We start from the raw sequence: 16735 nt of genomic DNA, 5'->3' as shown, positions 1-16735 counted from the left end.
TTTTTTTTTTTTTTCTCTCTCTCTCTCCTCTCTCCTCAGAAGGTGTACCGTTACATCACTCCCCCCTACAAGGGACTTTCGTCCTCGAAAGGGTTGGCATCTACAAACAACTCTGGGTACTTCTCCCTTATCTCATCCTCCCGTTCCCAGGTGGCCTCCTCTGCTGACTGGTTCCCCCACCACACCTTGATGAATGCAATTTCCTTGGTGCGCAAGGTCCTTACCTCGCGAGCTAGGACCCCCACCGGTTTCTCCTCGTAGCTTAAGCCTTCGGTCACGTCCAGAGTCGAATAATCTATCACGTGCGTGGGGTTCGCTAAGTACTTGCGAAGGGTCGATACATGGAACACGTTGTGTATGGATGAGAGGGACGGGGGTAGGGCTAATCTATACGCAACGGGTCCGATTCGCTCCAAAATCTCGAAGGGTCCTATGAAGCGCGGACTCAATTTGCCCTTTCGTCCGAACCTCAAAACGCCCTTCATGGGGGCCACCTTTAGGAATACCATGTCCCCCACTTCGAACTCCAGGTTTCTTCGCCTCGAGTCCGCGTAGCTCTTCTGTCTACTTTGAGCAGTGCGCATCCTCTCCCTGATCTGCTGCATCGCCTCGTTGGTGACTTGGACCAGCTCCGGACCCATCAATTCCCGTTCCCCTACCTCGCCCCAGCATAATGGTGTCCTACACCGCCTTCCATACAATGTCTCGTACGGTGCCATACCGATTGTCGCCTGGTAGCTGTTATTATAAGCGAATTCCATAAGGTGCAATTTCGAGTCCCAACTCCCAGAGAAATCCAGTACACAGGCCCGCAACATGTCCTCTAAAACTTGGTTCAAGCGTTCCGTTTGGCCATCAGTCTGTGGGTGGTACGCTGTACTGAAGTCCAGTCGAGTGCCTAACGCCTTCTGGAGTCCGCGCCAAAATGTCGAAGTAAACCGTGGGTCTCGGTTAGATACGATCGACACAGGGACCCCATGCAACCTGACGATTTCCTACATGTACAGTTGTGCCCACATGTCCACTGTATAGGTAGCCTTGCCGGGGAGGAAATGTGCTGACTTCGTTAATCTGTCCACGACCACCCATATGACCGTGTAACCCTTTAGCGTCTTGGGCAGGCCCACTATAAAATCCATGGCGATGTTCTCCCACTTCCACTCCAGTATGTTGAGGGGCTGTAGTAATCCTGCTGGTCTCTGTCTGGGTGCTTTAACCTGTTGGCAAACCAAGCATCTGCTGACGAATTCCGCGATATCCTTCTTCATACCACACCACCAGAAGTGGGGTCTGAGGTCCTGATACATCTTCGTGCCGCCAGGGTGCATGACAAATGGGGAGTTATGCGCTTCACTCAGGATTTCACCCCTCAATTCCCCTATCGCCGGTACACACAAGCGACCGTGGTACAGTAACCCACCATCTGCTGCCTTGGAATACCCACCCGCTGGTTCGGTTTCCATTTTGTTAAGTGCCCTAGCTAACCCGGAGTCCCTTGCCTGCGCTTCAATGACTCTCTGTCGAAGGGTGGGTTGCACCGTTAGTCGAGCCAGTTGCGCCTTAATACCCTCCAGGGCTACTACTATCCCCGCTCGCTGGAAGTCAACCTGCACTCGAGGTTCTTTCGTGATTAGTGCCGACGAATGCGCTGCCTTCCTACTCAGGGCATCTGCGACCGCGTTGGCCTTCCCGGGGTGATACTGGATGTCTATATCATAATCCTTGACTAGCTCTAACCACCGTTGTTGCCTCATATTTAATTCCTTTTGGGTGAAGAAGTACTTCAGGCTCTTATGGTCGGTATAAATTTGAGTCCTCTCCCCATACAGGTAGTGTCGCCATATTTTTAACGCGAAGACTACTGCTGCCAGTTCCAAGTCATGCACAGGGTAGTTCTTTTCATAGTCCTTCAGTTGTCTGGATGCGTAGGCAATAACCCTCCCACGTTGCATCAACACGCACCCTAGGCCCCTTTTGGAAGCATCACTGAATATGACGTAGTTCCCTGTACCATCGGGCATTGTGAGCACGGGCGCGGTCGCCAGTCTCTCCTTCAGATCCCGGAAGCTTGCCTCGCACTCCTCGGTCCATACGAATGGCGTAGCCTTTCGAGTTAGTTGTGAGAGAGGCGCCGCTATCTTGGAGAAGTCTTGCACGAAGCGGCGGTAGTAACCTGCCAGACCCAGGAAACTCCATACCTCAGTCACCGTAGTTGGGCGGGCCCAGCCGGTGACCGCCTCCACCTTGGCGGGGTCCACTGACACTTCTTCTGCCGATATCACATGCCCCAAGAATGAGACTTCGCGTAACCAAAACTCACATTTCGAGAACTTGGCATACAACCTGTTTTCCCTCAAGACTGTCAAGGCCTTCCTCAAGTGTGTTTGGTGCTCCTGATCCGTCCTTGAGTATACCAGGATGTCATCTATGAATACAATGACAAAGGTATCCAAGTACTCCTTGAACACCCGATTCATCAGTTCCATAAACACTGCCGGAGCATTGGTGAGTCCAAACGACATTACTACAAACTCATAGTGGCCGTACCTTGTTCTGAAAGCTGTTTTTGGCACGTCCTCGTTTTTTATCTTGATCTGATGGTAACCTGAGCGAAGGTCGATCTTTGAGAACACCGTGGCCTCTCTGAGCTGATCAAATAAGTCTTCGATGCGTGGGAGGGGGTACCTGTTCTTCACTGTCCTCTTATTCAGTTCCCTGTAATCAACGCACAAGCGCATGGAACCGTCCTTTTTCTTGACGAATAAAACCGGTGCGCCCCAAGGCGACACGCTCGGTCTGATAAACCCCTTGTCTAGCAGTTCTTGTAGTTGCACCTTAAGTTCCTTAAGCTCTGCTGGTGCCATGCAGTACGGTGCCTTGGATATGGGGCCGGTCCCTGGTTCCAATTTTATAGCGAAGTCGACATCTCGGGATGTACGGTGCCTTGGATATGGGGCCGGTCCCTGGTTCCAATTTTATAGCGAAGTCGACATCTCGGGATGGGGGAGTCCCCGGCAGGTCCTCCGGGAACACATCTGGGAACTCACTCACTATAGGCAACTCGGTTAGGGGGACGCCTTCTTCCTTGATCCTTGCCACGCTGGCTAGCATCGCCCAGGCCCCGTGTCGGACCAGCTTGGACGCCTTCTTCCTTGATCCTTGCCACGCTGGCTAGCATCGCCCAGGCCCCGTGTCGGACCAGCTTCTTCGCCTTCATCATCGATATCACCTTGGGCATCGTACCCAGACTAATGCCCTTGAACCTAAACCTGGTCCTCGACGGTGGCGTGAAAATGACCTCCTTCTTGTGGCAGTCTATGCTAGCATGGTGTTCCGCTAACCAGTCCATGCCTAGGATTACATCATACACGGTCATATCGACCACCATTAAGTCTACACCCAAGCTAACCCCCTGATATTACTACATGACCATCCTTTACCCTATAGGCGGCGACCATATCCACCCCTGCCGGGGTGCCCACTAGAAAATCGTGTAATAGGGGTTCTAACACTATCCCCGCTTGACTAACAAAAGTAGTGGAAATAAAGGAGTGCGTAGATCTAGAGTCAAACAACGTCAAAGCGAAATGACCAAGGATGGATAGTGTACCTGTCACTGCCGCGTCCGGGTTTTCCACATCCCTGCTAGTGGAGGCATAGGCTCTCGCTGGGGGGCGGTTCTGGGTGGGGGCATCTGTTATGCGTAGTTGCCTTTGCTGGGCCCCGGTGTCATTGACGCGACCTCCCGGGCAGTCTCTGGCTAAGTGACCCTCCTTCCCGCATCGGAAGCAGGCCCCGGAGCGAGCTAGGCACCGCCCCCAATGGGTCTTCCCACACTCGCCGCACTTGGGTCGATCGTCTGCCCTGCCCTCTCTTCCCTGTTGGCCCCGCCTGGGATCGCGGCGCCGTCTGTCTGGTCGTCTCGGTGGCGGCGATGGGGATGAATCGCGGCGCCGTCTGGCTGGTCGCCGCGGTGGTGGCGACGAGGACGAATCGCGGCGGTCACCCCAGTCACGGCGTCGCCTCCGTCTCTCGGTTGGTGAGCGGGACCCGCGGCGGTCATCTCGGTCACTGCGTCGTTTTCGTCTCTGGGTCGATGAGCGGGATTCACTTGGTCCATCAGTCCCCTCCATGGCCCGTGCTACTCTCATCGCGTCAGCGTAAGTCTTAGGTGCTATCGCTTCAACCACGTTACGTATCTTCCGGTCCAGCCCAAGCACAAACCGGCGGGCCGACCGGTAGTCGGTGTCCACCAAGTCCGGGGCGAAGCATTTCAACTTGGCGAACTCTCTGGCATAGGCAGTAACTGAACGCCCTCTCTGTTTCAGGTGAGTGAATTCCTAATGCTTGCGGGTCTGGACGTCCTCTAGGTAGTACGCCTCTGCAAAGGCCTCCCTGAATTCTGTCCATGAAATTTCACCCCTCCCGGGTCTAATAAGCTCCCGGGTGGAGCGCCACCATACCTGAGCATCGGCACGCAGCATGAATGCTGCGCATTCCACCTTTTGATCTTCGGGGCAGTTTGTCAGCCTGAATACGGTCTCTATTGAACTCAGCCACAACTGTGCCTCGGTCGGGTTGTCAGAGGTCCCCTTAAAGGTCTGTGGGTCACCTCGCTTAAAATCTCGCAGGCACCTGGCTTCCCTGGTGGAGGCGGAGTCATTCGCAGGCTGGCGTCCGGACAGGCTTCGTACCACGACCCGCAATACATCGACCAATTCCGCCGCTGAGTCTCGGGCGGGCTGGGGTGTCGCCGGCCACGGGCACGTCACCGTTACGTCGGGCCCCTCCCCGGTGTCCTCGCGGCCAGGACCCCGCCTCCTCACGCTCCTACCCCCAACTGGGGTTCGCCTCCTAGTACTCCCTCCTCGCGTCCTGGGTGGCATATCTACCCCTAGCAATAGCGATGAGGTTACATACTATTCCCCCACTTCCATGATCAATCACAAAGGCATAAGTCGCGTACGCACGCAATGGCATTAGCCGGACACACACACAAGCATAAATCGGGCACATCATGGAACATATCACATCAGAACAATTACTTCCGTAATTCTCTCTTACCCATGTACACATACCTGACGGTGACGGTGTGGTTGCTGGAGGACCATGGAGATGCCTTAGGCCTACATCGTAGACCAGTCTACAAGATCTGTGACCTAGCGCTCTGATACCAACTGTAACGCCCCTAATTTTCCCCACCCTAATTAGCGACGTTACCTTATACTCGTCAAATCAACAGGAAAAGGGCTCACATGGAACAGTCTCGATAACGGAAATGCATTCATCAATTTAAGCAGTTCATACCTAGAAAATCAATTGCGACAACCTAGCCTAGAAGTAATCAACAGAGACTAAATAAACACTTCGCAACACTAAGAACCCAAGAGAACCCAACAGGCGCTACGACACAACAAACCCTCCTCAAGATTTCCATGGCCCTTCGCCTCATCCACCGTCACCCGTACATGGGAGCCTTGCCCTTTCCTGAAAAATATTGGTAGCACGTGGCTTGAGTATTATATAAAATACCCAGTAAGTCGCCCCACTGTTGGGGTTAAGCATATATTCATACATTCGGATACAAGCAGTCGCACACAGTACATCTACATGTCGCACATGATACACATACATGACGCACACAACACACATACATGTCACACAGAAATACCCATACATGTCACACATCGTTACCATACATGCCGCACACTGCTAGAAGAACGGAACTGAGAGAGAGGTTTGTCTTCCATTCCTTCCCATGGCCTTAGGCCCTTGCCTTGTTCGGGCGGGGGTGGATGCATGGTAATTTCCCACACATGGCCCACGTGTGTGACTGTGGGCCCACCAGGCGAGCTCGCAAGCGAGCTCCCTGGGCCTGGCTTGGTCGGGTATGTATGACATACAATACCGGACGCCACAGACAAAGGAGGGCCTGCATGATATCGTGGCGAACACAATATCGAATATACGCATCCTTACCATCAGTAGCATAATGGGGGAGTGCCCCAAGTACATAACCATAGCATGCATGAGGTTCTTAAGGTTTACCTCCATGTCATTACACCTACGACGCTCCATCCCCTCGCCGCATTACATAGCATAACCAGGTTCACATTGGGCAAGCATATCATAGCATAACCGGGTCCACATTGAGCAAGCATATCCTAGCATACTAGTCATTTTATTCATGGTATGTGGGGTTCTCATTACAATCATGACATGTCAATCAAGCTCATCATGCATACAGGGCGACAAAACGCGCCACAACATCATATTCATAAACATGGCATACCTAGCAATTCACTACAAGAATCACATACATAAACAAAGCATGCGTAGCATTTCACGGCAAGAAACATCTAACCTAGCATACAGCAACCACCTATGGTGCATGCAAGGGCCACAGGGCACGCACCAACATACATACATAACTAACGCCAACAGTAAGGTTACTTACCTCCTTGGCCTTGACCGAAGTCGCCCACAACGCTAACTCCAGCGCCTAACTACCTTCTCAAATGGTTGAAACGAGGGCGAAAATGGCTTCGGAATGGTCGAAAACCTAGGAATCGGTATACTATTCGGATGTCGAGCCGCCAAGCCGCACTTAGCCGAACCGGAGGTTCTCGAAGCCGCCGGTGGAGCAGAAACCGATGGCTGCGACGAACACCGCCGGTGCAGGGTTTCTGGAACGCCTCCGGCTTGGGCCACAAAGGGGACGAGGCTCTGGGGTGGTGTCCAAACGCGGGCTGCACGCTGGCTGAGAGGTCTCGCCGAATGCCGGGGGAACCCGCGCCGGCGCTGCGTCTCCCTCGTCCAAAAGTCCCGACGGTCCAACTCGCAGGGCTTGGCTATTGTCGCCGGTGGGTGCGTCGTCGCTCGTCCGTTCTCCGGTGGCGCGTTGGCTTCCTCCTGCTTCCCACCACACTAGCGCTCCCTTCTCCCTAAAGGCGGTGGCCACTCCTAGGGTTTACGGGAACCTGAGTGGATCCCGCCGAAATCTCGTGATTTTCGGCGGGGGCCCTTTTTTTTTTCTCTCTCTCTCCTCTCTCCTCAGAAGGTGTACCGTTACAGGAAACCTCCTCTCCCTAGTAGACGTTGGCCCTCCCATAAGGATGTGGAAACTTCCCCTCCCTAGTAGAAGCTAGCCCCATAAGGGTGTGGACACGTCCTCTCCCTAGTAGACGCTAGCCCTCCCATAAGGGTGTGGACACCTCCTCTTTCTAGTAGACATCGACCACATAAGAGTGTGGACACCTCCTCTCCCTAGTAGACGTTGGCCCTCCCATAAGGGTGCGGAGACCTCTCCCTAGTAGATGTTGGTCCCATAAGGGCGTGGAAACCTCCTTTCCCTAGTAGACGTTGGTCCTCTACATAAGGATGTGGAAACCTCGTCTCTCTAGCAGATGTTGGCCCCCAAAAGGGTGTGGACACCTCCTCTCCCTACTAGATGCTGGCCCCATAAGAGTGTGGACACCTCCTCTCCCTAGTAGACGTTGACCCTCCCATAAGGATGTGGACACCTCCTCTCCCTAGTAGAAGTTGGCCCTCCCATAAGGACGTGGAAACCTCCTCTCCCTAGTAGACTTTGGCTCCTATAAGGGTGTGGACACCTCCTCTCCCTAGTAGACGTTGGCACTCCTATAAGGATGTGAAAACCTCCCCTCCCTAGCAGACGCTAGCCCCCACAAGGGTGTGGACACCTCCTCTCCTTAGTAGACGTTGGCCCTCCCATATGGATGTGGAAACCTCCTCTCCCTAGCAAACTCTGTCTTCAATAAGGATGTGGGCACCTCCTTTCCCTAATAGACGTTGGCCCTCCCATAAGGGTGTGAAAACCTTCTCTCCCTAGTAGACGTTGACCCCATAAGAGTGTGGGCACCTCCTCTCCCTAGTAAACGTTAGCTCTCCCATAAGGGTGTGGAAACTTCCTCTCCCTAGTAGAGGCGGGCCGCATAAAAAGAGCGTGGACACCTCCTCTCCCTAGTAAACGTTGGCCCCATAAGAAAGTGTGGACACCTCGTAGACGTTGGGCCTCCCATATAAGGGTGTGGAAACCTCCTCTCCCTAGTAAATGCTACCCAATAAGAGTGTGGACACCTCCTCTCCCTAGTAGATGTTGGGCCCCATATAAGGGTGTGAAAACCTCATCTCTCTCGTAAACGCATTTGAAAACTGTAAAGTTTAACGACGATAAGTATGCAATTATATTTTGATCATATATCTCTCAATATAAAATTCGTTTTAGCTAAAAAAACCACTCGTTTTTATACATTTTTCATGTTCTTTCGAACCATTCTTATAAATTAACTAAAACTTGAGAGAAATTTAAGTTTTAATATCTCCAAAGAGTATAAATAATCAAAATTTAAACGTTGAGAGATTGAGTTATACGTATTCAAATGTAGTTTTGTTGGACCAATTGAACTAATTGTAGACAAACAATCATTATAATATTGAAGATGCTCTCAAGCTATATGGTGAGATGAGAGAGGAGAGAGAAGAAAAAGAACATAATAAATAAAAGAGAGAAGACAAGGAAGAAATGAGATAATTTAGGTGAAATTGTGAAATGGGTTTGATGTGGTGAGTTATTTAGTCTTTAATTGATTGATTGTAGCCAAAATCTAGTAACGAAAAATCGGTGGTTGGTTAATCCAAAGATTCCTCACCGGTGGATTCTTGAACTTTTCTTCAACATTTCGTCTGTAAGTTTTCTTTCGATCTTCTACTGCTCGATTCTGCGGCTCTATTATTGTTTCTTTGATGCAACCTCAACCATTTCTCCGTAGGTTTTGATACGGATGCTCTGTTCTTGAGTCCTGCCTTGGAATCGATGGTAATTCCGAGTTTTTGGGGATTTTTATGATCTGGTACTGATTGCGCCTGTGTTTCGATCTGCTGACCTCGAAATGCCTGCTTAAGCTATCTCATGTCTTGATTCCTTCAAATCAGGTAAGGTATGGCGGAATTCGAATGGAACCTAATGAATGCCCTCATTCGTCTTTGAACTTGCGAATGCCTTAGCTATGACTGTCTTGTTGAATTCGAATGATACTGGCTTGATAATTGGATAGGAAGTAGTTTAGATTTGTGGATGATTTGAGCCATTTTGGATTATTATGAGCCATGTTTGCTTGCTGGGTTTTGGAAAAAACAGTGTGTTCTTAGTTTAACATTAGGGCCAAATTGTATCATCTCCACATTTTCAATTGGTAAGTCTATGAATGGCTGTATTAGATTAATTGCCTGCATCTGGAAAATATTCGTAACAGCCCAAGCACACCGCTAGCCGATATTGTCCTCTTAGGGCTTTCCCTTCTGTGTTTTTCCTCAAGGTTTTAAAACGTGTTTACTAGGGAGAGGTTTCTACACCCTTATATGGCCAAACCTACCGTTCAAGGTTTTAAAACGCATCTATTAGGGAGAGGTTTCTACACCCTTATAAGGTCAAACCCACCGTTCAAGGTTTTAAAACGCGTCTACTAGGAAGAGGTTTCCACACCCTTATAAGGCCAACCCCACTGTTCAAGATTTTAAAACGCGTCTACTAAGGAAGATTGTCTACTAGGGAGAGGTTTCCACACCCTTATAAGACCAAACCCACCGCTCAAGGTTTTAAAACGTGTCTACTAGGGAGAGGTTACCACAATCTTATAAGGCCAAACCCACTGTTCAAGGTTTTAAAACGCATCTACTAGGGATGAGTTTCCACACCCTTATAAGGCCAAACCCACCGTTCAAGGTTTTAAAACGCGTCTACTAGGAAGATGGCCTACTAGGGAGAGGTTTCCACATCCTTATAAGGCCAAACCCACCGCTCAAGGTTTTAAAATGTGTCTACTAGGGAGAGGCTTTCCCTTCTGAGCTTCCCCTCAAGGTTTTAAAACGCGTCCATTAGGGAGCGATTTTCACACCCTTATAAGGAATGCTTCGCTCCCCTCTCCAACCAATGTGAGATCTCACAATATTGTTTTGGAACCGCTGGGCTAAATTTGTTAATATGTTCTCTGTAGCTCACCTCTATAAGCTAGCTCAAGCTGATTCTAAAACATAGTAGATAGATACTCTTTTCTTTGTCCAAAAAAGGAAGAAACCCGTTGGTATGGATGAATTTTGATACAAATTATACTTTTAGTTTGGTATAGGTTGAATTTTAGAATTGATGTACTGCTACTGATTGGTAAGATAGAGTGATTTGATTGCAGTTTATAGAATGGCAGTCCCTAAATCGTGGCTGTTTGAATTATGTAATGACAGATGAATTGTGAGCTTTCTATTATCTAGGTTTACTATGGCCTTTGTGGTTAAAACAGATCTGTAATCATTTTATTTTATTATAAACGGGTGAGAACTTGAACTTTTGGACTCTAAAAAGAAGGAATTCATGACTTAACCATTAAGCTATATTCATGTTCGTGTAGCAAAAGTGTTTTGAGTATTAGTTCCTAGAAAGTTTGGGGGTGCGGATGTCAGTAGAGGTGGGAAGGAGTTAATACAAATCTGTAATTGTAAAATGGTGGTTGTCATGGTGGCGTTTTCTTCTAATGTTTCTAGATCCTGAAAAGTTATTGGATAGCTGCGTACTTCTGCCAGTCAACTCCATATATTCGCTTGATATAGTACTTGATTTAACAATGATAATTTTGGATATCCAATACGGTAAAAATGTAACAGCCCAAGCCCACCGCTTGCACAAATATTGTCCTCTTTGGACTTTTCCTTTCGGGTTTCCCCTCAAGGTTTTAAAACACGTCTTCTAGGGAGAGGTTTTCACACCCATATAAGGAATGCTTCGTTCCCCTCTCTAATCGATGTAAGATCTCACAATAAACATTCCTCATAAGAGTGTGGAAACCTCTCTATAACATATGCGTTTTAAAACCTTGAGGAGAAGCCAACCCAAAGAGGACAATATTTGCTAGCGGTGGGCTTGGGCTGTTACAAATGGTAGTACAGCCAGACATCGGGTGGTGTGCCAGCGAGGGCACTGGGCCCCCAAGGGGGTGGATTGTGAGATCCCACATCAGTTGGAGAGGGGAACAAAACATTCTTTATAAGAGTGTGGAAACCTCTCCCTATCAGACGCGTTTTAAAACCTTGAGGGGAAGCTCGGAAGGAAAAGCCCAAAGAGGACAATATCTGCTAGCGGTGGGCTTGGACGGTTACAAAAAAGGTTTCCCCTAATAATTTTCTAAAGTTGTTATGCTCTGCGAGCGCGCGTCGATCTGAAGTTGTCTAGTCTTTCACCCCGTCTTTTGACCCTCCATTGATATTAGAATCAAATTCATGTTCTAGGCTTAGAACAAGAAGGTGGGTGCATTTGGTTAGCCCTTTATTGTATGTTAGTATGGACCAATGCATGCGAGTATGTGGGAAGGGAGGGACATAAAAGGGGCATTCTTACCAGATGATTGCAATTTATCTTGTTTTTACTTGTTTGTAGGTTCTATTTGGCGTCTGCTACTGCAATGGATGGTAGCTTTCCCCAGGATTCAAAATCTCCCTTAACTGTTATGCCAACTAAAACACCAGATGGTGACCAACATTTTCTCTTGTATTTAATCGCTGGTATCTACTTCGGGCCTGACCTCAAAGGTGAAAGGCCAATGAAGTCAGTTCTGCAGAGGCTTGCTGCGGCATTGCCTCCCTATACTTCTGATCAACTTGCTGGATCTCAAATAAAGGTGGTGGAAGTAGAGCGCATCTTTTATTATGTTTTGAGGAAGGCTGATGAATCTCTTATTATGAAAACGTCTTTACTGCACCAGTTCTTCCAAGGGAAGTTCCCTGCGCAAGGCCGAGATATTAGTTTCCCTCAGTTTCCTGATCTCTTTCCACCCGAACTCCATCCCCATTCTCGGTCCAAGAACTGGTATAGGTTTATCGAGAACCTTTCGTTTATCCATAACCCAGATGTCAGCTATCTCAACTCTGAGGATGTTGAAAGGTTCAAGAGGCTAACAGGGCTCAATGACTTCCTTTTGGATAGAGATGCAGCAAGGTCGCACAATTTTTCGGTTCGTAAAGTCCCGCCCAATGTTGAATCTACAGATAATCATAATACATCAAATAAAGAGTTCTCTCCTCTTAAAGATGAGTTGCAATATGACTCTGTTCGTAGTGGTTCATATAATGGTAGCTTGACACCTCCTCAAACTAAATATGACGGTAATCTTGAGGAGAAGAAATTTGGTCCAGCAATGCTATTTCTTCCCAGACAACCATGTGAAGAAGATTGGGCGAGTCTCGTAGCTGCTAACGATACAGGATTTGCATTGACTGGAACTGCAGCAATGGGGCACGTTGGACCGATAATTGGATTGATGGACATTGGAGAATGTGAAGACTCGTACTTGTTTCGTGTGTCGCTTCCCGGCGTTAAAAGAGATGGAAGTAAGTTTCTTTTGATGCTCTGAATCTTCTTATATAACTACTGCATCTGCTCAGGTTTATCTTACAAGAGTATCCATCATTACCCATCCATGAGTCCTAGGAACTGTTTGAACATATCTTTTGGAAATTACTTTCATAAGTTGATTTGTGACATTCCATGTTGGTTGGAGAGGAAAACGAAACATTCCTTATAAGGATGTGAAACCTCTCTCTAGTGGACGTGCTTTAGAACCTTGAGAAGAAACTCAAAGAGACAATATCTACTGGCGGTTTGTTTTCACATCTTAGGAGGGAAAAATTGGTTCTAGTGATAATCGAGGAAATTGATGCATTAACCATTTCTTCCTTTCTATATATGAATCTAGTTGATAATATTTACTTCGATTATCGTGTCCATCCAAAACTATGTTTCTTCATTGTTTTTCATTCATTTATTTTATTTAGTACCACAAATGTGGCGTGGGATGTCAGGATTTAAACCTCCGAGCTCAAGGGAAGGAGTATATGTTAATTACCACTTACCTGTTCATGTTGACCTTTTCAATTTTGAATTATTTCTTTTAGTTTTTTTTATTAATATTGTTAATAAAATGTTGATATGACACGGCTATTAGATAATATGTTTGACACGATATGTCTGATAAATGATAGATACAATGTTTCGTTCTTGGTTGATAGATGGGATGAATATCACTTTAGTCGATCTAGCTGTCAACTTCAAGGACGTAACTGAGATGGTTTTAAATCAAATTTTACAACTTCAATCCTTTTTTTTTTCTTGTGTCATAACTTGATAAGACTTTTGATTCATTGTGATTCAGAGGAATTTAACTGTGAAGTTGAAAAGGATGGCAGAGTAGTGATACAAGGAGTTACAACAACAGGTGAAAGAACAGTGAAAAAGCATTCTCAAGTGTTTGAAATGGTAACCCACAACCTGTGCCCACCAGGAGAGTTTTCACTCTCATTTCAGCTACCTGGCCCCGTTGATCCTCAACAATTCTTAGTTAACTTTGGCATCGATGGGATTCTTGAAGGAGCTGTGATGAAAGAATTTCAGCCATGATATTGGTAATTTACCTTCCTCCCTTGATTCAATGGATAATAAAATAGATCCAATTCTCAATCTCCATAGAATGTACTTTACATAGCATCACCCCTTTCTTGTCTAGACTTTGTAGAGATCAGTTGAGCCAATATGAGCTGCTTCATTAGCTTAAACATAGGCATCCAAAATTAGAACAGAGGTCAATGGACATTTGATTACGCTAAATTTAACTCTTTTTTTCGATGAATTCATGGCTTGGAAAATGTTCACTGTTCTTTAATGTTGTTGAGTAAGCTGATGCTCTAAAGCCTATGTTAAACTTAGTTCAGAAATTACATATCAATGGAGAAGTTTGCTCATCTATATTCTTGTGGCAAGCGGTATCCAGACATGACCAATTTGTTTGCAAACATCTTCCCTGTCTTTGGCATGACATGCCAGTGCAGTGTTACGTTAAACTCTTTACCTCTTAGATTCTTCCCCTGCATAAGGAGAAATACAACTTTGTCATTCTCGGATAAAGCTTATAATCATCATAGATTGGTTAGCAAAGTTGTGCAAAAGGATAGGAGGTGCGAACCTGATCGACGAACCGATACTTGTTTGAAGTATGGATTCGAAACTTGGCGCTATCTTTGGAGGGTATGATACTGTCCCAGAGTGAGATCTGTAAATGAAATTCCGGAAATTTAGGTCACGTCGAGTTGCTGAAAGAGACGAAACTCAACAGCGGGTTAAGAACATATTGTAATAGGAAATAGAGATAGACCTGATTCAAGGAGTTCTTTGGGGTTTCATATTCAGCAGCTAGAAACACAAAAACCTGTTGCACAAATAGAGGCAAAGAAGCCACCAATGATCAGTGATCACCCTAGGCAAAATGTGTTCGGCCTTGGGGAGAGGTAGCCGAATTAGGATCTAACTATTGACACGGACACAACACAAGAAATTTCGATCCTCAAGATGGAGGAAAACACAACCCTTTCAGTTGCTCTCTACACGATGACTGTCCTTTTAGGTGTTACCTTATCATATATCTGTCGTAGAGGTTCATTTCCTCGCTCAGTAAACGAGAAAGGGTGGAGGGTCTAGAATTTAAGCCTGATTCCAAGCAAGCAAAATTGGAGAAAGAACATCGTCATCTAATCTAATTGCTCCTTAAAACACTATTAACTCAAGCTAAACAAAGTATGCGAGTTGGGGGAGAATGGCTTAGTAGTAACAGAGTCGGAGAGAATGGCTTAGCGTTTGGCGTGAACGTTAGGGTACTTTATGAGTTAAGTCTTTGCTAGAGTTGAGGAGCCTAATCATAGTTAACCAACCAGACCGCTAAGGACTATGAGAACACAATAAAGAAAGAGGAGAATAATAGGTTGCCACTGCACCTGCTTTGTATTCCATGTAAATAATGACTGCAAGTCTGCTGATATGTTTAAAGTCATGCTAACCTGCAACAAGAAGGCACATTCTAAGCTCATTAGCTGCTCTAGCAAAGAATCTCATTTACCCTTATCAACAACAAATATTGACTACTTTTCTTTGGTTATAGCGAGTTATTAAGAACATTGGTTGAAAAAAGTGCTGTGAAGAACTGAAGGAGGCCCTTTTTTACGGTCTAAACCCACTATTAGTAGATATTGTCCGCTTTGGCTTGTTACGTATAGCCGTTAGCCTCACGGTTTTTAAAACATGTATGTTAGGAAGAGGTTTCTACACCCTTATAAGGAATGTTTCGTCCCCTCTCCAACCAACGTGGGATCTCACAATCCACCCTCTTTGAGGCCCAACGTCCTCGCTGACACCTTGCCTAGTGTTTGTTTGGCTCTGATACCATTTGTAACAGCTTCAGCCCACCGCTAGTAGATATTGTCTGCCTTAGCTCATTATGTATCACCGTTAGTCTCACGATTTTTAAAACGCGTGTGCTAGGGAGAGGTTTCTACACCCTTATAAGGAATCTTTCGTTCCTCCCTCCAACCAATGTGAAATATCACAATTTACCATCCTTTGAGGCCCAGAGTCCTCGCTGGCACATTCCCCCGTGTTTATATGGCTCTGATACCATTTGTAACAACTCAAGCGCACCGCTAGTAGATTTTGTCTATTTTGGCCTGTAATGTATCATCGTCAGCCTTACAATTTTTAAAAAGTGTCTGTTAGGGAGAGGTTTCCACACCCTTATAAGGAATCCTTCGTTCCCCTCTCCAACCAACGTGGGATCTCACAATCCACCCTTCCTGAGGTCCAGCGTCCTCGCTGACACATTGTCCGGTGTCTGTTTGGTTCTGATACCATTTGTAATAGCCCAAGCCCACCGTTAGTAGATATTGTCCGCTTTTGCCCGTTACATATCACCGTCAATCTCGCGGTTTTAAAACGTGTCTACTAGGGAGAGGTTTCCACACCCTTATACGGAATGTTTCCTTCCCCTCTCCAACCGACGTGGGATCTCACACTAACCTATTGAGTCTTCTCCCCAGCCATTCTCAATCATTTTCCTATACAAGAATCTCCCAATTCATCACAAAGAACAAACCATGAACACCAAAAGATGGTAAATCTCATCACGTTCTCAAAATGAAATCAACTGCACAATCAACCTCAAAATCCCTCTCCTCACACAAATTCCCAAGAACTCAAAGAGAAAAGCCAATGAAACCATACCTCATCGTTTCCATTAGGTTGATTCTGAAACCAATTGATACTCAAAACCTAATGGGTATCAAATCAAATCACCAAATGAGTATCAAAAACCAACCAAAATCCAAGAGAATTCAAACCACAGATCCAAAAGGAAGAGAGAAAACAAAAAACCCAGAAAGAGATAAGAGAGACCTGAACTTGTGCCGTGGGTGAAGGCGATTTAAGGGTATCAGAAAACGAAGCCAAAGCACAAATGATAGCAAGTATGGTGGCCGCAAAGGTCACCAGAGCGTTGGCTCGATACCCAAATGAATGCATTCTTCAAATGGGTTCCTCGCAGCGAGAGAGGAGGAGGAGGAGGAGGAGGAGGGAAAAAGAGAAGAAACAATGCGAGAGACTTGGAAAAGAAATGGAGTCTCGAACATAGCAGAAGGAATGAGAAACGTGGAATGATTTGGCAGTTTCGGGCTCTCTCATTGGAGGAGACACGTTGAAGGAATCCATATTTTCAAATTTTAACTCTGCTTCATTTATTTTTAGGAAATTTGCTTTATTTTTACATGTTTATTATTCTTAAAAAAAAAATTATTTATTTTCATTTTTGAATGTAATGTTTATTTAAAAATTCTAATAAATTAATATATTTGA

The 16735-nt window shown here is 46.4% G+C and overlaps 2 protein-coding genes across 4 annotated transcripts; one reads left to right on the top strand and one right to left on the bottom strand.

Moving 5' to 3' along the window:
- Window positions 1-8495: 8495 nt before the first annotated feature.
- Window positions 8496-13681, top strand: LOC111444304 (increased DNA methylation 2-like). 2 transcript variants are annotated; one of them, XM_023082358.1, is made up of 4 exons: window positions 8496-8708; window positions 8793-8960; window positions 11447-12396; window positions 13218-13681. In XM_023082358.1, exons 3-4 carry the CDS (start codon window positions 11472-11474, stop codon window positions 13460-13462), a joined length of 1170 nt encoding a protein of 389 aa, XP_022938126.1. In that variant the 5' UTR covers window positions 8496-8708; window positions 8793-8960; window positions 11447-11471; the 3' UTR covers window positions 13463-13681. The 2 variants fall into 2 exon arrangements, with proteins under 2 accessions (XP_022938126.1, XP_022938125.1); XM_023082357.1 differs by having other exon boundaries at window positions 8497-8708; window positions 8793-8955.
- Window positions 13476-16509, bottom strand: LOC111444313 (signal peptidase complex subunit 3B-like). 2 transcript variants are annotated; one of them, XM_023082369.1, is made up of 7 exons: window positions 16280-16509; window positions 16109-16156; window positions 14830-14892; window positions 14214-14267; window positions 14025-14111; window positions 13781-13926; window positions 13476-13611 (listed from the first exon to the last, which is right to left on the bottom strand). In XM_023082369.1, the coding sequence occupies exons 1-6, from the start codon at window positions 16403-16405 to the stop codon at window positions 13801-13803; spliced, it is 504 nt and encodes a 167-aa protein (XP_022938137.1). In that variant the 5' UTR covers window positions 16406-16509; the 3' UTR covers window positions 13476-13611; window positions 13781-13800. The 2 variants fall into 2 exon arrangements, with proteins under 2 accessions (XP_022938137.1, XP_022938136.1); XM_023082368.1 differs by lacking the exon at window positions 13476-13611 and having other exon boundaries at window positions 13636-13926; window positions 16280-16508.
- Between the last annotated feature and the right edge of the window lie 226 nt (window positions 16510-16735).

The sequence above is a fragment of the Cucurbita moschata genome, unplaced genomic scaffold (genome assembly GCF_002738365.1).
Source record: "Cucurbita moschata cultivar Rifu unplaced genomic scaffold, Cmos_1.0 Cmo_Scf00006, whole genome shotgun sequence".
Taxonomy (NCBI): Eukaryota; Viridiplantae; Streptophyta; class Magnoliopsida; order Cucurbitales; family Cucurbitaceae; genus Cucurbita; species Cucurbita moschata.
Note: the sequence above shows the minus strand (reverse complement) of the source record. Positions and strands in the feature narration are given on the sequence as shown.